Here is a 25380-nt window from a genome sequence, read left to right as displayed (position 1 = left end):
TCTCTCTCTCTCTTTTTCTCTCTCTCTGAGATTTGTATTTAAAGATAATGTACATTTTTCAATTTATGTTAGGTTTCCAACTACAGTTTTTTTTTTTTTCATTAATACTGTTTATCTTTTCTACCATAATCTGCAACCATTTTCTCATTTTCATGTGCTGGTATTCAATAAATGTTGAATGTTATGACTTTATTACAGTGTAAACAAGGAATGTTTAATGAGATGAAAGAGATTACTGACATGAAAATTATTAAACAAACTAACGTATTGCAATTGTTTATAATTTTTTTAATTGTTTTGAACACCACAAGAGAGCATGAGTTAAAAAGATTAAATGCAAAATTTGAACATTTAAAAGAATTTTAAACAAAGAATTTGCGCTTTTACTGATGCTTCTAAATTTCAGTTTAAAAATGTAAAACTGAACATGTATATTGTAAGCAATGCACACTGAAATTGAATGTTAACTGATATACATTTACAGATTTGTTTCTGGCATTAGTGGAAACAGAACAGTGATTATAGTTAATGAAGAATATATTGCATGGCATTTTGCATCAAATCATATCTACTTTTTTAAAGCGAGCAAACTTAGGCCAGTCTTGGGGTCTCTAACGCACCGTTCCACAAGTTGCAAGTATGTGAGGTTCTCCTGCGTGTTGGGATCAAAGAATCCTTTGGTATCATCATCTGGATCAGATAGGATCTTGTTCATCTCCTCATCAAAATACCCTCTTTGGTAAGCCACCTCCACAGGAACACGATGGCTGTGAACAGGATCAATGATGCCTCCAGTGGCGATCTGAGCTTCTAACAGACGAATACCATGGTCCTTGATGATCAAATCTTTTTTCAAGGCCTGGAACAAGGAGATTATGTTCCCTGTGCTGGGGTCTGTGTAACCAGTGACTGCCCGTTCTGCAGAGAGCAGTTTGGTTTTCCATTCTGTCCCAACAAGTCCTTCAGTCACCGCCTGCTCTACGGAAAGCTTTTTATTCTTCACTGGGTCAATAATAAAGCCAGTGGCAGCCTGAGCTTCAAGCAAAACCAGAGATGTTCCAGGTGTCAGAAGTCCCTTATTTTTGGCATTGAAGATGCTCATGGTTTGTTTGGTAGACTGTACAAACACACCAGCGATGCTATTTGTTCCTTTCAGGTATTTTCGCACAGAGTTCATTTCACTTACGTGATCAACTGTTACTTTTCCGGAAGTTAGGTCTTTGTAAATTTTCTCATCAATGACTTTGGATTTCCACAACTCATCAGCACTCACTTTCTTTCTGATACCTTGAAATGTTTGATTTTGGCTTGTCTCTGCTGTTGTAGTTGTTATTGTTGTAATAGTTTGGGTGCTTGTTCCTGTTTTCTCTGATGTCAATGTCAGGACTATTTCTAGGAACTGTTCTATAGTTATTGTACCTGATTTAAACTGCTGGACCAGTTCTCTCCTCTTTTCCTCAGAAATGTAATTTGAGTACAGCAGATCCCAAAGAGTGACCAGCTGTCCTTGGAATTTTCCTCCTGCTTTCTTTGTGGTTGTAGACTTAAGAATATTCTTTGTATGTTCATCAATGAAGAAGTAGTGCTCACCCTTTTTCACAATCACAAGGAGGCTGAGGCCAGTGTTGGGGTCTCTAACGCACCGCTCCACAAGTTGCAAGTATGTGAGGTTCTCCTGTGTGTTGGGATCAAAGAATCCTTTGGTATCATCACCTGGATCAGATAGGATATTGTTCATCTCCTCATCAAAGTACCCTCTTTGGTAAGCCACCTCCACAGGAACACGATGGCTGTGCACAGGATCAATAATGCCTCCAGTGGCGATCTGAGCTTCTAACAGACGAATACCATGGTCCTTGACGATCAAATCTTTTTTCAAGGCCTGGAACAAGGAGATTATGTTCCCTGTGCTGGGGTCTGTGTAACCAGTGACTGCCCGTTCTGCAGAGAGCAGTTTGGTTTTCCATTCTGTCCCAACAAGTCCTTCAGTCACCGCCTGCTCTACTGACAGCTTTTTATTCTTCACTGGGTCAATCATAAAGCCAGTGGCAGCCTGAGCTTCAAGCAAAACCAGAGATGTTCCAGGTGTCAGAAGTCCCTTATTTTTGGCATTGAAGATGCTCATGGTTTGTTTGGTAGACTGTACAAACACACCAGCGATGCTATTTGTTCCTTTCAGGTATTTTCGCACAGAGTCCATTTCACTTACGTGATCAACTGTTACTTTTCCGGAAGTTAGGTCTTTGTAAATTTTCTCATCAATGACTTTGGATTTCCACAACTCATCAGCACTCACATCCTTTCTGATACCTTGAAATGTTTGATTTTGGGTTGTCTCTGCTGTTGTAGTTGTTACTGTTGTAATAGTTTGGGTGCTTGTTCCTGATTTCTCTGATGTCAATGTCAGGACTATTTCTAGGAACTGTTCTATAGTTATTGTACCTGATTTAAACTGCTGGACCAGTTCTCTCCTCTTTTCCTCAGAAATGTAATTTGAGTACAGCAGATCCCAAAGAGTGACCAGCTGTCCTTGGAATTTTCCTCCTGCTTTCTTTGTGGTTGTAGACTTAAGAATATTCTTTGTATGTTCATCAATGAAGAAGTAGTGCTCACCCTTTTTCACAATCACAAGGAGGCTGAGGCCAGTGTTGGGGTCTCTAACGCACCGCTCCACAAGTTGCAAGTATGTGAGGTTCTCCTGTGTGTTGGGATCAAAGAATCCTTTGGTATCATCATCTGGATCAGATAGGATATTGTTCATCTCCTCATCAAAGTACCCTCTTTGGTAAGCCACCTCCACAGGAACACGATGGCTGTGCACAGGATCAATAATGCCTCCAGTGGCGATCTGAGCTTCTAACAGACGAATACCATGGTCCTTGACGATCAAATCTTTTTTCAAGGCCTGGAACAAGGAGATTATGTTCCCTGTGCTGGGGTCTGTGTAACCAGTGACTGCCCGTTCTGCAGAGAGCAGTTTGGTTTTCCATTCTGTCCCAACAAGTCCTTCAGTCACCGCCTGCTCTACTGACAGCTTTTTATTCTTCACTGGGTCAATCATAAAGCCAGTGGCAGCCTGAGCTTCAAGCAAAACCAGAGATGTTCCAGGTGTCAGAAGTCCCTTATTTTTGGCATTGAAGATGCTCATGGTTTGTTTGGTAGACTGTACAAACACACCAGCGATGCTATTTGTTCCTTTCAGGTATTTTCGCACAGAGTCCATTTCACTTACGTGATCAACTGTTACTTTTCCGGAAGTTAGGTCTTTGTAAATTTTCTCATCAATGACTTTGGATTTCCACAACTCATCAGCACTCACATCCTTTCTGATACCTTGAAATGTTTGATTTTGGGTTGTCTCTGCTGTTGTAGTTGTTACTGTTGTAATAGTTTGGGTGCTTGTTCCTGATTTCTCTGATGTCAATGTCAGGACTATTTCTAGGAACTGTTCTATAGTTATTGTACCTGATTTAAACTGCTGGACCAGTTCTCTCCTCTTTTCCTCAGAAATGTAATTTGAGTACAGCAGATCCCAAAGAGTGACCAGCTGTCCTTGGAATTTTCCTCCTGCTTTCTTTGTGGTTGTAGACTTAAGAATATTCTTTGTATGTTCATCAATGAAGAAGTAGTGCTCACCCTTTTTCACAATCACAAGGAGGCTGAGGCCAGTGTTGGGGTCTCTAACGCACCGCTCCACAAGTTGCAAGTATGTGAGGTTCTCCTGTGTGTTGGGATCAAAGAATCCTTTGGTATCATCATCTGGATCAGATAGGATATTGTTCATCTCCTCATCAAAGTACCCTCTTTGGTAAGCCACCTCCACAGGAACACGATGGCTGTGCACAGGATCAATAATGCCTCCAGTGGCGATCTGAGCTTCTAACAGACGAATACCATGGTCCTTGACGATCAAATCTTTTTTCAAGGCCTGGAACAAGGAGATTATGTTCCCTGTGCTGGGGTCTGTGTAACCAGTGACTGCCCGTTCTGCAGAGAGCAGTTTGGTTTTCCATTCTGTCCCAACAAGTCCTTCAGTCACCGCCTGCTCTACTGACAGCTTTTTATTCTTCACTGGGTCAATCATAAAGCCAGTGGCAGCCTGAGCTTCAAGCAAAACCAGAGATGTTCCAGGTGTCAGAAGTCCCTTATTTTTGGCATTGAAGATGCTCATGGTTTGTTTGGTAGACTGTACAAACACACCAGCGATGCTATTTGTTCCTTTCAGGTATTTTCGCACAGAGTCCATTTCACTTACGTGATCAACTGTTACTTTTCCGGAAGTTAGGTCTTTGTAAATTTTCTCATCAATGACTTTGGATTTCCACAACTCATCAGCACTCACATCCTTTCTGATACCTTGAAATGTTTGATTTTGGGTTGTCTCTGCTGTTGTAGTTGTTACTGTTGTAATAGTTTGGGTGCTTGTTCCTGATTTCTCTGATGTCAATGTCAGGACTATTTCTAGGAACTGTTCTATAGTTATTGTACCTGATTTAAACTGCTGGACCAGTTCTCTCCTCTTTTCCTCAGAAATGTAATTTGAGTACAGCAGATCCCAAAGAGTGACCAGCTGTCCTTGGAATTTTCCTCCTGCTTTCTTTGTGGTTGTAGACTTAAGAATATTCTTTGTATGTTCATCAATGAAGAAGTAGTGCTCACCCTTTTTCACAATCACAAGGAGGCTGAGGCCAGTGTTGGGGTCTCTAACGCACCGCTCCACAAGTTGCAAGTATGTGAGGTTCTCCTGTGTGTTGGGATCAAAGAATCCTTTGGTATCATCATCTGGATCAGATAGGATATTGTTCATCTCCTCATCAAAGTACCCTCTTTGGTAAGCCACCTCCACAGGAACACGATGGCTGTGCACAGGATCAATAATGCCTCCAGTGGCGATCTGAGCTTCTAACAGACGAATACCATGGTCCTTGACGATCAAATCTTTTTTCAAGGCCTGGAACAAGGAGATTATGTTCCCTGTGCTGGGGTCTGTGTAACCAGTGACTGCCCGTTCTGCAGAGAGCAGTTTGGTTTTCCATTCTGTCCCAACAAGTCCTTCAGTCACCGCCTGCTCTACTGACAGCTTTTTATTCTTCACTGGGTCAATCATAAAGCCAGTGGCAGCCTGAGCTTCAAGCAAAACCAGAGATGTTCCAGGTGTCAGAAGTCCCTTATTTTTGGCATTGAAGATGCTCATGGTTTGTTTGGTAGACTGTACAAACACACCAGCGATGCTATTTGTTCCTTTCAGGTATTTTCGCACAGAGTCCATTTCACTTACGTGATCAACTGTTACTTTTCCGGAAGTTAGGTCTTTGTAAATTTTCTCATCAATGACTTTGGATTTCCACAACTCATCAGCACTCACATCCTTTCTGATACCTTGAAATGTTTGATTTTGGGTTGTCTCTGCTGTTGTAGTTGTTACTGTTGTAATAGTTTGGGTGCTTGTTCCTGATTTCTCTGATGTCAATGTCAGGACTATTTCTAGGAACTGTTCTATAGTTATTGTACCTGATTTAAACTGCTGGACCAGTTCTCTCCTCTTTTCCTCAGAAATGTAATTTGAGTACAGCAGATCCCAAAGAGTGACCAGCTGTCCTTGGAATTTTCCTCCTGCTTTCTTTGTGGTTGTAGACTTAAGAATATTCTTTGTATGTTCATCAATGAAGAAGTAGTGCTCAACCTTTTTCACAATCACAAGGAGGCTGAGGCCAGTGTTGGGGTCTCTAACGCACCGCTCCACAAGTTGCAAGTATGTGAGGTTCTCCTGTGTGTTGGGATCAAAGAATCCTTTGGTATCATCATCTGGATCAGATAGGATCTTGTTCATCTCCTCATCAAAGTACCCTCTTTGGTAAGCCACCTCCACAGGAACACGATGGCTGTGCACAGGATCAATGATGCCTCCAGTGGCGATCTGAGCTTCTAACAGACGAATACCATGGTCCTTGACAATCAAATCTTTTTTCAAGGCCTGGAACAAGGAGATTATGTTCCCTGTGCTGGGGTCTTTGTAACCAGTGACTGCCCGTTCTGCAGAGAGCAGTTTGGTTTTCCATTCTGTCCCAACAAGTCCTTCATTCATCGCCTGCTCTACGGAAAGCTTTTTATTCTTCACTGGGTCAATAATAAAGCCAGTGGCAGCCTGAGCTTCAAGCAAAACCAGAGATGTTCCAGGTGTCAGAAGTCCCTTATTTTTGGCATTGAAGATGCTCATGGTTTGTTTGGTAGACTGTACAAACACACCAGCGATGCTATTTGTTCCTTTCAGGTATTTTCGCACAGAGTCCATTTCACTTACGTGATCAACTGTTACTTTTCCGGAAGTTAGGTCTTTGTAAATTTTCTCATCAATGACTTTGGATTTCCACAACTCATCAGCACTCACATCCTTTCTGATACCTTGAAATGTTTGATTTTGGGTTGTCTCTGCTGTTGTAGTTGTTATTGTTGTAATAGTTTGGTTGCTTGTTCCTGATTTCTCTGATGTCAATGTCAGGACTATTTCTAGGAACTGTTCTATAGTTATTGTACCTGATTTAAACTGCTGGACCAGTTCTCTCCTCTTTTCCTCAGAAATGTAATTTGAGTACAGCAGATCCCAAAGAGTGACCAGCTGTCCTTGGAATTTTCCTCCTGCTTTCTTTGTGGTTGTAGACTTAAGAATATTCTTTGTATGTTCATCAATGAAGAAGTAGTGCTCACCCTTTTTCACAATCACAAGGAGGCTGAGGCCAGTGTTGGGGTCTCTAATGCACCGCTCCACAAGTTGCAAGTATGTGAGGTTCTCCTGTGTGTTGGGATCAAAGAATCCTTTGGTATCATCACCTGGATCAGATAGGATATTGTTCATCTCCTCATCAAAGTACCCTCTTTGGTAAGCCACCTCCACAGGAACACGATGGCTGTGCACAGGATCAATAATGCCTCCAGTGGCGATCTGAGCTTCTAACAGACGAATACCATGGTCCTTGACGATCAAATCTTTTTTCAAGGCCTGGAACAAGGAGATTATGTTCCCTGTGCTGGGGTCTGTGTAACCAGTGACTGCCCGTTCTGCAGAGAGCAGTTTGGTTTTCCATTCTGTCCCAACAAGTCCTTCAGTCACCGCCTGCTCTACTGACAGCTTTTTATTCTTCACTGGGTCAATCATAAAGCCAGTGGCAGCCTGAGCTTCAAGCAAAACCAGAGATGTTCCAGGTGTCAGAAGTCCCTTATTTTTGGCATTGAAAATGCTCATGGTTTGTTTGGTAGACTGTACAAACACACCAGCGATGCTATTTGTTCCTTTCAGGTATTTTCGCACAGAGTCCATTTCACTTACGTGATCAACTGTTACTTTTCCGGAAGTTAGGTCTTTGTAAATTTTCTCATCAATGACTTTGGAATTCCACAACTCATCAGCACTCACATCCTTTCTGATACCTTGAAATGTTTGATTTTGGGTTGTCTCTGCTGTTGTAGTTGTTATTGTTGTAATATTTTGGGTGCTTGTTCCTGATTTCTCTGATGTCAATGTCAGGACTATTTCTAGGAACTGTTCTATAGTTATTGTACCTGATTTAAACTTCTGGACCAGTTCTCTCCTCTTTTCCTCAGAAATGTAATTTGAGTACAGCAGATCCCAAAGAGTGACCAGCTGTCCTTGGAATTTTCCTCCTGCTTTCTTTGTGGTTGTAGACTTAAGAATATTCTTTGTATGTTCATCAATGAAGAAGTAGTGCTCACCCTTTTTCACAATCACAAGGAGGCTGAGGCCAGTGTTGGGGTCTCTAACGCACCGCTCCACAAGTTGCAAGTATGTGAGGTTCTCCTGTGTGTTGGGATCAAAGAATCCTTTGGTATCATCACCTGGATCAGATAGGATATTGTTCATCTCCTCATCAAAGTACCCTCTTTGGTAAGCCACATCCACAGGAACACGATGGCTGTGCACAGGATCAATAATGCCTCCAGTGGCGATCTGAGCTTCTAACAGACGAATACCATGGTCCTTGACGATCAAATCTTTTTTCAAGGCCTGGAACAAGGAGATTATGTTCCCTGTGCTGGGGTCTGTGTAACCAGTGACTGCCCGTTCTGCAGAGAGCAGTTTGGTTTTCCATTCTGTCCCAACAAGTCCTTTAGTCACCGCCTGCTCTACTGACAGCTTTTTATTCTTCACTGGGTCAATCATAAAGCCGGTGGCAGCCTGAGCTTCAAGCAAAACCAGAGATGTTCCAGGTGTCAGAAGTCCCTTATTTTTGGCATTGAAGATAGTCATGGTTTGTTTGGTAGACTGTACAAACACACCAGCGATGCTATTTGTTCCTTTCAGGTATTTTCGCACAGAGTCCATTTCACTTACGTGATCAACTGTTACTTTTCCGGAAGTTAGGTCTTTGTAAATTTTCTCATCAATGACTTTGGATTTCCACAACTCATCAGCACTCACATCCTTTCTGATACCTTGAAATGTTTGGTTTTGGGTTGTCTCTGCTGTTGTAGTTGTTATTGTTGTAATAGTTTGGGTGCTTGTTCCTGATTTCTCTGATATCAATGTCAGGACTATTTCTAGGAACTGTTCTATGGTTATTGTACTTGATTTAAACTGCTGGATCAGTTCTCTCCTCTTTTCCTCAGAAATGTAATTAGAGTAGAGCAGATCCCAAAGAGTGACCAGCTGTCCTTGGAATTTTCCTCCTGCTTTCTTTGTGGTGGTAGACTTAAGAACATTATTTGTATGTTCATCAATGAAGAAGTAGTGCTCACCCTTTTTCACAATCACAAGGAGGCTGAGGCCAGTGTTGGGGTCTCTAACGCACCGCTCCACAAGTTGCAAGTATGTGAGGTTCTCCTGCGTGTTGGGATCAAAGAATCCTTTGGTATCATCATCTGGATCAGATAGGATCTTGTTCAACTCCTCATCAAAGTACCCTCTTTGGTAAGCCACCTCCACAGGAACACGATGGCTGTGCACAGGATCAATGATGCCTCCAGTGGCGATCTGAGCTTCTAACAGACGAATACCATGGTCCTTGACAATCAAATCTTTTTTCAAGGCCTGGAACAAGGAGATTATGTTCCCTGTGCTGGGGTCTTTGTAACCAGTGACTGCCCGTTCTGCAGAGAGCAGTTTGGTTTTCCATTCTGTCCCAACAAGTCCTTCAGTCACCGCCTGCTCTACGGAAAGCTTTTTATTCTTCACTGGGTCAATAATAAAGCCAGTGGCAGCCTGAGCTTCAAGCAAAACCAGAGATGTTCCAGGTGTCAGAAGTCCCTTATTTTTGGCATTGAAGATGCTCATGGTTTGTTTGGTAGACTGTACAAACACACCAGCGATGCTATTTGTTCCTTTCAGGTATTTTCGCACAGAGTCCATTTCACTTACGTGATCAACTGTTACTTTTCCGGAAGTTAGGTCTTTGTAAATTTTCTCATCAATGACTTTGGATTTCCACAACTCATCAGCACTCACTTTCTTTCTGATACCTTGAAATGTTTGATTTTGGCTTGTCTCTGCTGTTGTAGTTGTTATTGTTGTAATATTTTGGGTGCTTGTTCCTGATTTCTCTGATGTCAATGTCAGGACTATTTCTAGGAACTGTTCTATAGTTATTGTACCTGATTTAAACTGCTGGACCAGTTCTCTCCTCTTTTCCTCAGAAATGTAATTTGAGTACAGCAGATCCCAAAGAGTGACCAGCTGTCCTTGGAATTTTCCTCCTGCTTTCTTTGTGGTTGTAGACTTAAGAATATTCTTTGTATGTTCATCAATGAAGAAGTAGTGCTCACCCTTTTTCACAATCACAAGGAGGCTGAGGCCAGTGTTGGGGTCTCTAATGCACCGCTCCACAAGTTGCAAGTATGTGAGGTTCTCCTGTGTGTTGGGATCAAAGAATCCTTTGGTATCATCACCTGGATCAGATAGGATATTGTTCATCTCCTCATCAAAGTACCCTCTTTGGTAAGCCACCTCCACAGGAACACGATGGCTGTGCACAGGATCAATAATGCCTCCAGTGGCGATCTGAGCTTCTAACAGACGAATACCATGGTCCTTGACGATCAAATCTTTTTTCAAGGCCTGGAACAAGGAGATTATGTTCCCTGTGCTGGGGTCTGTGTAACCAGTGACTGCCCGTTCTGCAGAGAGCAGTTTGGTTTTCCATTCTGTCCCAACAAGTCCTTCAGTCACCGCCTGCTCTACTGACAGCTTTTTATTCTTCACTGGGTCAATCATAAAGCCGGTGGCAGCCTGAGCTTCAAGCAAAACCAGAGATGTTCCAGGTGTCAGAAGTCCCTTATTTTTGGCATTGAAGATGCTCATGGTTTGTTTGGTAGACTGTACAAACACACCAGCGATGCTATTTGTTCCTTTCAGGTATTTTCGCACAGAGTCCATTTCACTTACGTGATCAACTGTTACTTTTCCGGAAGTTAGGTCTTTGTAAATTTTCTCATCAATGACTTTGGAATTCCACAACTCATCAGCACTCACATCCTTTCTGATACCTTGAAATGTTTGATTTTGGGTTGTCTCTGCTGTTGTAGTTGTTATTGTTGTAATATTTTGGGTGCTTGTTCCTGATTTCTCTGATGTCAATGTCAGGACTATTTCTAGGAACTGTTCTATAGTTATTGTACCTGATTTAAACTTCTGGACCAGTTCTCTCCTCTTTTCCTCAGAAATGTAATTTGAGTACAGCAGATCCCAAAGAGTGACCAGCTGTCCTTGGAATTTTCCTCCTGCTTTCTTTGTGGTTGTAGACTTAAGAATATTCTTTGTATGTTCATCAATGAAGAAGTAGTGCTCACCCTTTTTCACAATCACAAGGAGGCTGAGGCCAGTGTTGGGGTCTCTAACGCACCGCTCCACAAGTTGCAAGTATGTGAGGTTCTCCTGTGTGTTGGGATCAAAGAATCCTTTGGTATCATCATCTGGATCAGATAGGATCTTGTTCATCTCCTCATCAAAGTACCCTCTTTGGTAAGCCACCTCCACAGGAACACGATGGCTGTGCACAGGATCAATGATGCCTCCAGTGGCGATCTGAGCTTCTAACAGACGAATACCATGGTCCTTGACAATCAAATCTTTTTTCAAGGCCTGGAACAAGGAGATTATGTTCCCTGTGCTGGGGTCTGTGTAACCAGTGACTGCCCGTTCTGCAGAGAGCAGTTTGGTTTTCCATTCTGTCCCAACAAGTCCTTCAGTCACCGCCTGCTCTACGGAAAGCTTTTTATTCTTCACTGGGTCAAGAATAAAGCCAGTGGCAGCCTGAGCTTCAAGCAAAACCAGAGATGTTCCAGGTGTCAGAAGTCCCTTATTTTTGGCATTGAAGATGCTCATGGTTTGTTTGGTAGACTGTACAAACACACCAGCGATGCTATTTGTTCCTTTCAGGTATTTTCGCACAGAGTCCATTTCACTTACGTGATCAACTGTTACTTTTCCGGAAGTTAGGTCTTTGTAAATTTTCTCATCAATGACTTTGGATTTCCACAACTCATCAGCACTCACTTTCTTTCTGATACCTTGAAATGTTTGATTTTGGCTTGTCTCTGCTGTTGTAGTTGTTATTGTTGTAATAGTTTGGGTGCTTGTTCCTGATTTCTCTGATGTCAATGTCAGGACTATTTCTAGGAACTGTTCTATAGTTATTGTACCTGATTTAAACTGCTGGACCAGTTCTCTCCTCTTTTCCTCAGAAATGTAATTTGAGTACAGCAGATCCCAAAGAGTGACCAGCTGTCCTTGGAATTTTCCTCCTGCTTTCTTTGTGGTTGTAGACTTAAGAATATTCTTTGTATGTTCATCAATGAAGAAGTAGTGCTCACCCTTTTTCACAATCACAAGGAGGCTGAGGCCAGTGTAGGGGTCTCTAACGCACCGCTCCACAAGTTGCAAGTATGTGAGGTTCTCCTGTGTGTTGGGATCAAAGAATCCTTTGGTATCATCACCTGGATCAGATAGGATATTGTTCATCTCCTCATCAAAGTACCCTCTTTGGTAAGCCACCTCCACAGGAACACGATGGCTGTGCACAGGATCAATAATGCCTCCAGTGGCGATCTGAGCTTCTAACAGACGAATACCATGGTCCTTGACGATCAAATCTTTTTTCAAGGCCTGGAACAAGGAGATTATGTTCCCTGTGCTGGGGTCTGTGTAACCAGTGACTGCCCGTTCTGCAGAGAGCAGTTTGGTTTTCCATTCTGTCCCAACAAGTCCTTCAGTCACCGCCTGCTCTACTGACAGCTTTTTATTCTTCACTGGGTCAATTATAAAGCCAGTGGCAGCCTGAGCTTCAAGCAAAACCAGAGATGTTCCAGGTGTCAGAAGTCCCTTATTTTTGGCATTGAAGATGCTCATGGTCTGTTTTGTGGACTGGACATACACACCAGAAATACAGTTTGTTGCTCCAAGGTATTTTTGAATAGATTCCATTTGGTTGATATCTTCATCATCTACTTCATCATTGATAAGCTTATCCATAATTTCTTTTGAGATGATTTTTGCCCCAAATAGCTCACTTGCTGACACTTGTTTTCTCAGACCTTTAAATGAATGTTTTTTTGTTGTTACTTCAATTATCATTGCTGTCACCATTTCTGTTATCTCCTCTATTGACAGTTTCTTTTGTTTGTATAAGTCAAGAAATTCTTTCATTTTCTCTGTAGAGACGTACCCTGAGTGTAGTACATCCCAAAGTGATACACGTTTATCTGCAAACTTACCAGCATTAATGATCACTGATTTTTCTTTGAAGACCTTTATTATTTGCTTGTCACTGTAGGTTGAGTTTTCAGAACTCTTTTCATCTACTGGGAGAAGGAGTAGGCCAGTGGTTGAATTCCTTTCACATTTCTTGATGAGTTGTTGGTACGTAAGAGGTTCTTTAGTTTCTGGGTCAGAAAACCCCTTTTCACTATTTATAGGATTTGCTAAAAGATCACTGGTCTCATTATTCACACATCCTTTCAATATTGCCTTCCGATAAGGCAGCCTGTAGCTGCCAATTGGATCAATAATTCCCCCTGTGGCAAGCTGTGCATCTAAGAGGTTCAATCCATTTTTAAGAGGGATGAGACCTTTTTGCATTGCTTCAAATAAGCATATTTGCTCATCTGTGTATGGGTCTCTGAAACCAGTGACAGCACATTCAGCCAATAGTAAGTGCTCCAGTATCTCTGGTCCAATAATTTGAGCTCTGACAGCCTCCATGACTGTGTGATGTGTGTTTTGGATTGGATCGATAACATATCCAGTTGCTGCCTGAGCCTCAAGCAACAAGAGTGCTGCATCGGAACTGAGTACGCCTTCAGTTTTTGCCATGTATAAACTTAACACTTTTCCTGATGGATTAAGTTTTACTCCAGCAATACTTCCAGTGCCTTTCAAGTACCTTTGAACAGATTCAAGTTTAACCACATTTTCAAGTGTCTCCTTACCATGTTGCAGCTCTTTGTACATTTTGTTGTCAATGATTCCAGAGTCATGCAGCTGTTGCATCGAAACAGGTTTTCTCAGGCCCAAAGTGGTTTGAGAAATTGCTTCTGTCTGTTCTATTGTTTGAAGAGTTTTGGTAACTGTGGTGACAACATCCTTGATGTTTATCTTAGCCAGACGATATTGTTCAAAGTACTCCTGCCTCTGTTCATCTGTGAAGTATACAGAATGTATTACTTCCCAGAGAGACAGTGTTTTTCCTGAGAAACGGCCAACAGAAACAACAACACTGTTTTTCTCAAATTCTTCCTTGATCTCAGCATCTGAGAGAATGTTTTGTGACTTTTTTTGTGTTTTCCCTTTTTCAGTGACTGGAAGAAGGAAAAGACCAGTATCAGGATCCTTGATGCATCGTGCCAACATCTCCATGTAGGTCAGATTTTCTTGTGTGGTGGGATCAAAAAATCCTTTAGTGTCATCACTTTGATCAGCAAGGATCTTGTTTAAGTCTGCATCAAAATAACCCTTTTTGAAAGCAACTTCAAGTGGTAAATGCAAACCTGTTAAAGGATCAATGATGCCACCTGTTGCAATCTGGGCTTCAAGTAGACGTATTCCATGCTGCTTTACTATAAGTTCTTTCTTGATGGCTTCAAAAAGTGATATTGTCTTGCCAGTGTATGGGTCTTTGTAACCAGTCACCGCTTTCTCAGCAGCCAAGAGTTTTTCATACAACTCTGGAACAAGGACTTTCTGCTTCAAGGCCTCCTCAACAGTGAGTTTCTTGTCTTGTATTGGATCAATAATAAAACCAGTGGCAGCCTGTGCTTCAAGAAGACACAATGCAGTGCCAGGAGTAAGATAGCCCTCTTTTTTGGCTTGGTAGATGCTCATTTTCTGATTTGACTTCTGCAATATTACACCTGCTATACAGCTTGTTCCAATAAGGAAGTTTCTCACAGTGCCCATCTCAGTGAGATCTTTGATTGTTAGCTTCCCCTCAAGCACATTTTTGTATGTTTTTTCATCTATTATTGCCAAATCCAGCAGCTCCAAAATAGAGACTTTTCCTCTAAGACCATTTACACTGAGGTCAACATTTCTTTGTACTTCCTTGCTCTCAATTATCTCTAAAATAATTGTTATGATTTCCTTTATCGTGATTGTTTTGGACTTGTAGCGCTTTAACAGCTCCTGCCTTTTCTCCTCTGACAAATATTCAGAGTTGATGAGATCCCAGAGTGTCACTTTCTTGTTGCTGAATCTGCCGTATCTCACAGAGACATATGTGGTTTGGAACACCTCTATGGCACTGCCCCCTATTTTGACTCTCTTGTCGTTTCCTTTGATTGTCAAAAGGCAAAGGTCTGTGCTTTGGTCAGTGACACATCTGGACATCAGCTGCATATAAGTAAGGTTTTCATGAGTGTTTGGGTCAAAGAATCCTTTTGTGTCATCAGTTGGATCACAAAGGATCTGATTCATTTCTGTATCAAAATATCCTCGTTTATAAGCAATATGAACAGGAATGCGATGGCTATTTATAGGATCAATGATGCCCCCTGTGGCAATCTGGGCCTCTAGCAGACGTATGCCATGGTCCTTCACAATTAAATCTTTCTGCATTGCTTGGAACAATGAGATTTTCTTGCCAGTGTAAGGATCTTGGTAACCTGTCACTGCCTTCTCTGCTGAGCTTAATTTTGCATGAAGATCAGCCCCTATAACTCGTGCCTTCATTGCATCATCTACAGAAAACTTTTGATTAGCAATTGGGTCAATTATGAAACCTGTTGCAGCCTGGGCTTCAAGAAGAACAAGTGATGTTCCTGGTCTCAGAATTCCTTTTTGTCGGGCTTGGTAGATTGACATTATTTGGGAGTCAGGAAGCAGTACACCAGCAATGCTTGGTTTACCTTGAAGGTATGTTTGCACAGATTCATTCTCTGTAACATCTTTGACAGTCTTTTTTCCTTCTCTGAGATCTGCTAGATCATTCTCTGTGATTATGTCAGCTTCAGCGAGCTGGTTTGCAGTTACTTTTTCTCTTATACCGTCAAAAACTACATTAGCTGTTTTCACTGAATGTTCAATGATCTCCAGGACTTTGGTGACTATAATTTCAATTGTGAGTGTTTTGTTTCTGTATTGCTCAATGAAGGTTTGCCTTTGCTGTTCAGTGAAATATTCAGACATGAGTAATTCCCAGAGCGAAACAGTCATTCCCATGTATTTTCCACATGTCACTTTTACCATGACACCCTTGAAGACTTTTTTGATGTCATAGCCAATGAACGTGTGATTCAGACTACTGGATGGATCGTGAATGGGTAATAGTGTGAGTCCTGTAGAGGGGTCGATGACACAACGATCCAGCAGTTGTAGATATGTCAGATTATCGTTTGTGTTTGGGTCAAAGAAACCTTTAGTGTCATCTCCAGGATCTTCAAGGATGGCATTAATTTCCTCATCAAAGAAGCCACGCTTGTAAGCTACCTCCACAGGAACTCTGTGACTGTTTATTGGATCGATAATTCCACCAGTTGCAATCTGTGCCTCAAGCAATCGGATCCCATGTTCCTTTACGATCAGTTCCTTCTTCAGAGCTTGAAAAAGAGATATGGTTTCACCAGTGTATGGATCGTTGTAACCAGTTACTGCACGTTCTGCTGCAAGCAATTTTGTGTGGTACTCAGGCCCTACAAGTTTTTGTTTAATGGCTTCATCTACACTGTATGTCTTGTTTTCAACAGGGTCAATCATGAATCCAGTTGCAGCCTGGGCTTCCAGCAGAATCAAAGCAGAGCCAGGCATGATTATACCTTGTCTCATTGCCTGATAGATGCTCATTCTCTTGTTTGTGGAGAGCACAGCTACTCCCCCAATGCTCTTTTTACCTTCTAGATATTCTTTCACTGTTTCCATTAACATCACATCCTGGGTGGTGGTTTTACCCTTATGCAGATTTTCAAATGTCTGTTGGTCAATAATTTTTGATGCCAGAAGCTCAGCGGAGGTTACACCTCTGCGGAGGCCTTTAAATGTGATGCAGATGGGGAACAGCAGCAAACCTGTTTCTGGGGCTACAGTGCATTTCTTTATCAGTGATGCATAGGTGAGGTTTTCTTGAGAGTTTGGGTCATAGAATACTTTTAGGGCATCCACTTTGTCTCTTAAAAGATCTTTGTCATAGTGACCCTTCCCGTAGGCTTGTTTTTCTGTTAGATGGCATTTTTCAATAGGGTCATAGATCCCTTTGACAGAGATCTGTGCCTCAAGTAATCTAATGGCATGTTCTTTTGGGATAACATCTTTCTGCATGGCCTGAAAGAGTGAGATCTGTTGGTTGGTGTATGGATCTGTGTAGCCCTTGATTGCTCTCTCAGCTAACTGAAGTTTCTCTTTCATCTCATGTCCCACAATGCCTTCCTTTACTGCATCATCTACAGACCATGTCAAGTTTTTGATGGGGTCGATGATTCCTCCTGTTGCAGCTTGAGCTTCTAACAGTGCCAGACATGTTCCTGGCTTCAACAAGCGCTTCTTGAAGGCTTGGTATATTGTAATAGTTTGATTTGAATGTTCAAGGAACACTCCAGCTACTGGACCCTGAAAACCACAATTTTCCTGAGCTGGCATTTTTTGTGGGTTTTCTTGCACCAGAGTCTGTGGATTACATAGGAATAATTATTAGTCACACATTTAAAAAGTACTCTAAATTAATAATTTCAATTATCCATATATTTTGTTTATTGTAGAAAGGGCAAACCACAGAACCCTGTTGAAACTTGTTTGTGCTAACAATGAAAGAACCCTTCACCCCTTTTATGACTTGTCCTCACAGGAAATAACGTCTTGAGCATTGCCTCACTTGGAAAAGTGTGCATGTTTTTTACTTTGCATGAACCTTGTAAGCAATGGAAAACTGGAAATACAGGATTCTCATGTATTCTTGAAGAATGTCAGGATAAAGAACCATGACCCAGAATAACTTTTCACTTGTCAGTTACCCAATCATACATACAAGTGTATGAGGCGCATTCTCTCTCTCTCTCTCTCTCTCTCTCTCTCTCTCTCTCTCTCTCTCTCTCTCTCTCTCTCTCTCTCTCTCTTTCTCTATCTTTCAAAATATACAAAAATATATTTCTCATAATAATTTTGGCGTATTATACAAAAGGTGGAATATATTGTGTGTATAAACATTCTTTTTTTTGTTGCACAATTAGAATATTTATATTTTCTGTGATTTACTTAAGCCAGAAGTCACTCCCATGTAAAGTATAGTATGGAAGAGAATGGCCTCTGATTAGAGTGAGTGACTGAAAATGTATTTCCTAAATAATGTTAACTGTATCATTGAACATCAGTTAGCTTCTAGCTGAGGTAAAAGCCTAGATATTTGTTATATTTTCTTAAATATATAAAACTAAAATTAACTCTGTAAGTTATGTTTTGCCCTTATATTATCCAATATTTATTATTGTTTATTATTATTTATTAATATTGGTCTGCAACAATGGATACAAAAAGTTTTTTTTAATTTAATCTCAATCCTATAAATTACCAAATGATAAATGCAGTACTAGACACACATTTTAGAAACTTTCCGCACATCTATGCTTATTAGATGCCTAATATTACTTCTATGGTATATACCATTTAGTCAGATTTTTAACAGAAAAAAGTGCATAGTATATAAATAATACAATATAAACTGCATATAGCTTGTTTGTCAGCAGCTGTAAATCAGAAAGACTACAAAAGACACTAAATTATAGACAATAAAAACAATAAATATGTCACACACATATACTCCTCTAAAAACATATTTTCAATAGTGCCCATTTCTCTGCTGCACTACAAACACTTTTGAAAGGGGTGTTACCAACACACACAACTGACAATTAAATTATCACTTGCCATAATGGAGCGGCCAAACAGAAGTTGAACTTGATGTAAGTATTCATTTTTTGCCCTGATTTGTGTTTTTTGGAATACAAACGTGTCTTATCTCTGCTTCTTCATTTTTTCTGTACTGGTTTTCTGTACTGTAGGCTACTCGTTTTAGTAAATTGAGGGAACCAGGGGCCGACTGGCCATCGGGAGCACCGGGACATTTCCCGGTGGCCTGACGGTCATTCTGGCCTGCCGCTGTGCAGTCGATCAGGCTGACGTGCAATATGCTGGTATGCAACTGCGAATTAATTGACGGTCTTATGAATGTACGAATCATGCGATCGCGTAGTGAAAATGACACCACCACATGACCAAACATCCAGAGGCAGGCTTTATCTTAGAAAAACGCGCAAAAAATGGAGCGTAAACGCAAAGGAGGAGCAGAGACGGAAAGGAGAAAAGCCCTGGCCACAGACGCAGCAAGTTGCTGCAAAATCCCAGCCATGTTCGCCAGTGAGGGAGCAGGTCGGTCAGAATTACGTTTATATTTACTATGGTTCACTGAAAAAAAATCAAATCATTGACTCTTGTTCAATACTAATACGAACACTGTATCAGTGCATTCTCTTAAAGTGACAGTCTTTATAATAATAAAGCACCAACAAAGAAATCACTCACTGCTCTTGATTAAAAAGCTTTTTTTACTTTAATAAAGAATAATCTTTAATTTATAGTCCAAAATGCAATGCTGTATTACATTTGATTACTTTAATTTCTGTACCTAAAAACTAATGCAAGACCTACCTACAAAAATTTTATTTGTATCTTTACTATATTGTATTTATTTGTGCTGTTGCTTGTAGTTAGAATATTCTTAATAATATGATAATAATATATATATTTTTGAAAGTATAGTTTTTCCATAAACATAGCACATACAACGGTACCGAAACCGTGAAACAAACTGAACTGTGAAAAAGTTGAACTGTTCCATGTACCCTCATATTTACATAATCATTTGGCAGAAGGACACTTTCATTCAAAGCAACTTACAATAGATAAAATCTATTAAATATATATATATATATATATATATATATATATATATATATATATATATATATATATATATATATTACAAATGTATATAATGATAGATGTTTTAAAAGAGCGTCTTAATGACAAACTAGCACACTGTTTTACATATGAAGATACCATATTTTTTTTAGTGCCAAAATTGACCAGAAATTGATTTTCCATTTCTAGCCTACAATATGTAGCCTAGTGTACGATGCTTATTTATTTTGAAGGTGACGAAGGAAGCAACAGTAACAAGAGAGGGTGGACAGTTCAGCTTTTGAGTCAGAGCAGGAACCTTCAGGTAAAGTTTAAGCTATAAGCAAAACTAAACATGCTGGCTATACTCTTAGAAAAATATGTGCTTTTATGATTTATAAGGTCATCAGTAGTAGGACTGTGATCATTGGGACATACAATTGATGGCTGCTTGTTTCATATTGCAGAGAAACTCGATGTGCAGAGTGAGAGAGAGGGGGATTAGGGAAAGATGATAGAGACAGTGAATGCCTTGATAATTCTTGATACTTCTTTTGATTATTTTGCCCATCCACAGTCTAAGGATTTTGATTTATTTTTTAAGTATAACCCAATTCAAACAACTGAAAGAGCCAAAGAGTTTAGCAGTCTGGTGGACACATGAATTGGGTGGTGGTGACTGCAGCAACAGAGGTGGCCTGGGGTGGAATCAAATTCCCGGCCTGATTTACTGTCCCAGTCTGCCACTGGAGGGAACAAATTAGTAAATCGTGCGCACAATTTAGTCCACTATTTTTTCCTGCATGTCATGCGTGGGGCTCCGTATGAATGTAAAGATAATTTATTTTCCTTTTTATTTTTTTAATGGATTCTGTGTTTTATGATTTAATACAAATTTACCATAAACAAATGGTGTCTAATTAGTTTAATTCATTTTTAATGAAATTAAAAACATTATTTACAATTAAATTGCTTTTTTTGTCATACAAGATGCTGCATAACAGCACTGTGTAACTGTAAATGAATGAAAAAATACCTTGGTTGTATGATATTCCTTAAAATATTATTATTACTTGAGAATTACATTTTAGTAGACCTACTGCAGTAACGTTTTTCTGTCATAATTTCTTCAAGTTGAACCAGACTTTTATTGTGACTGGTGTTCGTGAAGGACTTTGAGTTTTTTTTTTCCACTTTCTGTGTGATTGTAGTTTTTCAGAACAGTCTATTAGCTCATTGGCGACAAACACTGACTAGCCATTAATGAATTTATTTCTGCTGTTAGATTAATCCATTTTGAATAAAAATGTCTAGATTTTATCACCGTAATCTTAAATCCGAAAACATTTTAATCGGAATCATAAAAAAATCTATTTTATCATGACTCAAGATGATATTGTTTTATCACCCAACCCCATGTGGAAAGAAATTCTTATGTTTCATGTCTCTCAGGAGGGGTCCAATCAAGAGGTTGCAGAAGGTCTTCAATACCTTTGTTCAACTTAATGCAACGCTGTGCAGACTGAATGATTTACGACATCAAAATACTGCAAAATTTGGTTTTCACAGCACTTGGGCGGTTTTTTGTTTTTTTTTGGCAGAAGATTTACGTGGGCAACGTGACAGCAGACTGAGCCTAAAAGCAGAGTTGGAAACCCCGGTTTAATCAGGTAGCACCGTTTTGGTGTTTGTTTCCTATGCACTCCTACAATGCATTGCTCATAGCTTTTTGAGAAAAATAGAGCAGATACTGGACAATAAATATAGTCCTACTTTTCCTTTCCTCCACGATTTTAATGATTTTATAACAAGGATGTGACATGGACACTGGACATCCACCTTGCACCTTCTATTACATCTTTTAAAATTAAGTTGAAAAGGTATCTTTATTCCTATGCATTTTAATTGGATTTTATCTGTGTTACCAGGGTCTGGGGTTGCAAATTTGCCTATTGGCTAGAAACCTTCTATGCAACACATCTATACATATTGTAATGACTCCGATTGTGATAACTATGTATGTAATAATGTGCGCTGCATTGTCCCTGACAAATAAACTAATAATAATAATAAAAAAAATCCATTGTTTTATTGTATCATCTGTTTTGTTTATTTTAGGTTTATCTTTGACTTTGTTCAGCACTTTGGTCAGCTTTGCTGTTATAAATGTGCAATATAATGAAACTTTACTTTCTTGTCTAATCACTGAATGTTGTATGTAAATTTTCGTGCAAGGATGTTTGCTTTAAATTGTATCTTAGTTATGAAGTCTCACTGTTGCAGACAGCCATGATTAGCATTCTTCTTGTAAGTGGGGGGGGGGGGGGTGTTAACCCTTACACAATAAAAAACGGGGCTGCTAATGGCCTCTTCCTGTCCAAATTCCTTGGATGCAGACAGTGTCAGGTCTAAATAAGGACTTCTGAAACCATAAAGTCACATGACTCTGTAGTTTCAGACATTTTCTTAAAGGGACTTCAGGTAAACACTATTCAAGGACACTTTTTGACACATTATACAGAGAAAAAAACCCATTATATATATATATAACTGAATCATAAAGGTTGTCTTACGCTGATGTAATGCTCTTTTTCAGACTTTTCATACCAAAAAAAAAATACATTTACATTTTAAGAATATATATAAAGAATACTTATAGAGAAAACAACATACTTGGCATACAATCAATTCATAATGCATTGTACAGTACATAAAGAAACCCTTATTGTACTTTTGTAATTCTGTGGATAGCTTGTTCAGTTGCCCCACAACTATGAAGTACTGGGCAAAGTTATTTATTGCAACACTGTTGTAATGTGGCAACACCTTGCTTATGTTCGAGTATCCTTCATTTGAAAGTCACTTTTAAAAAAATGTCTAAATGCATAATTTAAATGTTTGACCAGTTCTTTAACCAAGTACATTACTTAATATAATTATCCCTGTTCAAATGTGTCTGCAAATATTAGCCATTTCATAAAGCACTTTAGCTCTTTATTGCTAAGAGGTGGTTAAAAACGTGAGCATATGTAAAACATAACATTCACGAAAGCAGGAACTATGGCACATGCATTCAATTATCTGAAAATCCTTGCTCTATGATGAATTAACACTGGTAACATTTTAAAGTAAATGACAACAGAATTAAAAGAACAATATTTAGATTGTAATCTGAGACCACAAAAAGTTTTACAACTACCTGAAATCATTCTTACCTCTTTTGGGGGTTTTTGCTGGAAGTTTCAGTCAGGATCTAGTTAAAGTTCAGTTAAGAGTTTTTCTCTTTACTAAGAGTTGATGTAGGTCAAGCACACTACGGACACCCAGTGAAAGACTGAGCATGTTTCCTTTCTTTCTGTATAATATACTGATCAGTCAGGACTAAACTCCACCCTCAGGTACACTCCCTTCTCTCGACAAAGACAAATACCTTGCAGCTAAGTAAAGGAATGTCGCTCTCCTTATTGCCAAATATGCACAGGAACCCGAAGAATATTTAGTAACTGTGATAAAAAATTTAATTCATGTTAACCTGATTTTTTTCTACGTGTGCAAACACTATGAATTTTGTGCATGTTACTTTAAATGGGGTTATTGGGGGATAGAACAGACTGCCAATTTTTTTTCCTCAGTGCATTCACAATTGCTTTCTGACATTTCAGATCGTGGTAGAGAAATGTGTCACGCTCGTTCAAGCTTATGAAAACCAGTTCTCGTGAATGATTTCATCACTGTATTTCACTAGTATTTTCTCAAGTTTGCGTTTCTGTTAATCATTTAAAATGATGTAAATATATTGCATGTGATCTTTTATCTCTGTTGGCACATCCTGCTCGACCTGAAGCTTTAGGTTTTGTGGTGCAAATGTCTTTTAAGGAGTGGTAAGTATCACAAATTTTGGCAATATTACAGTACTTGACAATATTGTTATATCATATGCTGCTTATTCAATGTACCATTGTAAAGAAAAGATTTAAACAGAATAGATTAAAAACCACTGCCATTCAAAAATTTCATGTAAAGTCTCTCTCTCTCTCTCTCTCTCTCTCTCTCTCTCTCTCTATATATATATATATATATATACAGTATATATACATTTTAGATACTTTTGAACCTAGCTCAAAGACGCTAATCAGCACATGGTTAGCTAACACATTTTGGAACAGTGGTACATATATGAAAACTAAATGTTATGCAACTCCCAAAAAAAAAAATGCTTAATTGCAGAAAAAAAGGTGTTTTGAACACTTTTACCTCAAAATGAGGGGACCTATCTACTCAAACCTTATGAGAGAGGGGGACACAAGATTTTTTTTTCTGATCATAAATTTAGGGTTGTAGTTAAAATCACCCCCCCCCCCCAGTTGCTAATAAAAGAGCTTTCATGAGGACTTTATAAGAAGTGTTTCTTTTTTTTTTTTTTTTTATCTGACCTATTTTTGGTGTTTTAAACCAAACTTCAGCTGAACTTCACAAATGTAAACAGGAGGTAATCTCCAAAACCTTCCAACATATTTCTCAATACATGTTGCTGACATGGTTGAGAAATGAATATCTTAGCCTGACCTTTTATCTTGACTTTTCTTTTAGCCTTTAATGTGCAACATATTTGCATTTTAAAGACATGTTGCTGATTTGACAGAACATGCTTAGCAGAAATCCTTGCCAGTAAATGCTGGGCATGTCTCCCAAAACCCACATCACCCCTCCTCTTGTCACTTTCTGTTGTTGAAGCCATTACAGGCAACATGCTGTAGCTGTTCCAGACTTCTCAAATATTTTAAATTCCTCATCTTTCAGTGAAAACGGCTTGGTAAAGTATGTTAACTCAAGCGTGACCCACACTAATGAAGACTGCATTAGACTGCATGCTTAGTATTATCTCTAAATCTTGGTGGAGACACTTTCAATGGGAATAAAAGGAAATCCTGCTCTACCTGTCGCTCTTGGTTTTTGGATTAACATGCTTGAAGAAAGCACAGATTCCAGGTTAAAGTGGACTGACCATTCATTAATAATGTCACACATTTAGTGAGTGAACATTTAATTGAGCAAGCAAAGTATACTGCATGTTTCAAAAGAATGGATGGTTTAGATTGTTAGGTTAATGAAACATTTAATTAGAATCTTTTGGTTTCTTGTAAACACTCAATTAACAAGTCTGACTTAACAGTTTCTGCACAGATCTGTGATGCATTTATGGAAATTAGTAACAGGAATTATTCTACATTGTTGCTATTCATGCTGAACTCATCTAAACCCTCAGGGAAAATCAGATCTTTTCAACTGTCTTGTCATTATTTAATTTGAGTGTTACGTAATGCTTTTATAATCATATTTATAATGGCAGAGTTCCAAAGTTAAAGTTAAAGGTGGGATTATTAATTATGTGTGCTTTCATGCATATTGTGGTTTGAGAGACTTGTAGGACTATAGATTCAAGTGTTAAAACCACTTTCACTATGTGCCAATTTCTTTTATTAGAGATGTTCATAATCACCGCATACGTGTTCAAACAGCTCTCGAATTCTTGGATGTCTTGTTTGTCTTTCTGATCACTCACCTCTCCCACATTTATAGCAGATGTAGTCAAGAGGAACTGACAGAACAACTACGCAAGACTTGGCCTAACAAAACAAGGTGTGGCAGTTTTACCATCTGAAGTAGATGTTTGCTTTCCTGGGAAGAACAAAATTTTTGATAAGGTTAGGGTGATAAGTTTTTTTTTTGTTGTTGTTGTTTTTTACAAATATCCCCTTAACTGTCACTCACATTTTTAAACAGACTTTGTAGTGCACGATCCAAACTTACATTTTTATTTAATTTACATGGTAATGCAATGTCTGATTTTAAAATGAGTTGTAAAGCATGAATTTTGAGATTTTAAGTTTTCAGTTGATATATAACTTCTGATGATTTCTAAAACGTGATAGAGAAAAAGGCAACAAAGAAGTCTTTTTTTTTAACAAAGGTCAAAACTCCTGTTATGATGTAGA

At 39.3% G+C, this 25380-nt stretch overlaps 1 protein-coding gene across 1 annotated transcript; it reads right to left on the bottom strand.

The window, feature by feature from the left end:
• Positions 1–188: 188 nt before the first annotated feature.
• Positions 189–22737, bottom strand: eppk1 (epiplakin 1). Its single transcript, XM_059556044.1, has 2 exons — positions 22600–22737; positions 189–17098 (listed from the first exon to the last, which is right to left on the bottom strand). The coding sequence occupies exon 2, from the start codon at positions 17069–17071 to the stop codon at positions 569–571; it is 16503 nt and encodes a 5500-aa protein (XP_059412027.1). The 5' UTR covers positions 17072–17098; positions 22600–22737; the 3' UTR covers positions 189–568.
• Between the last annotated feature and the right edge of the window lie 2643 nt (positions 22738–25380).

The sequence above is a fragment of the Carassius carassius genome, chromosome 8 (assembly GCF_963082965.1).
Source record: "Carassius carassius chromosome 8, fCarCar2.1, whole genome shotgun sequence".
NCBI classification, from domain to species: Eukaryota; Metazoa; Chordata; class Actinopteri; order Cypriniformes; family Cyprinidae; genus Carassius; species Carassius carassius.
This window is presented reverse-complemented; position numbering and strand designations above follow the sequence as displayed.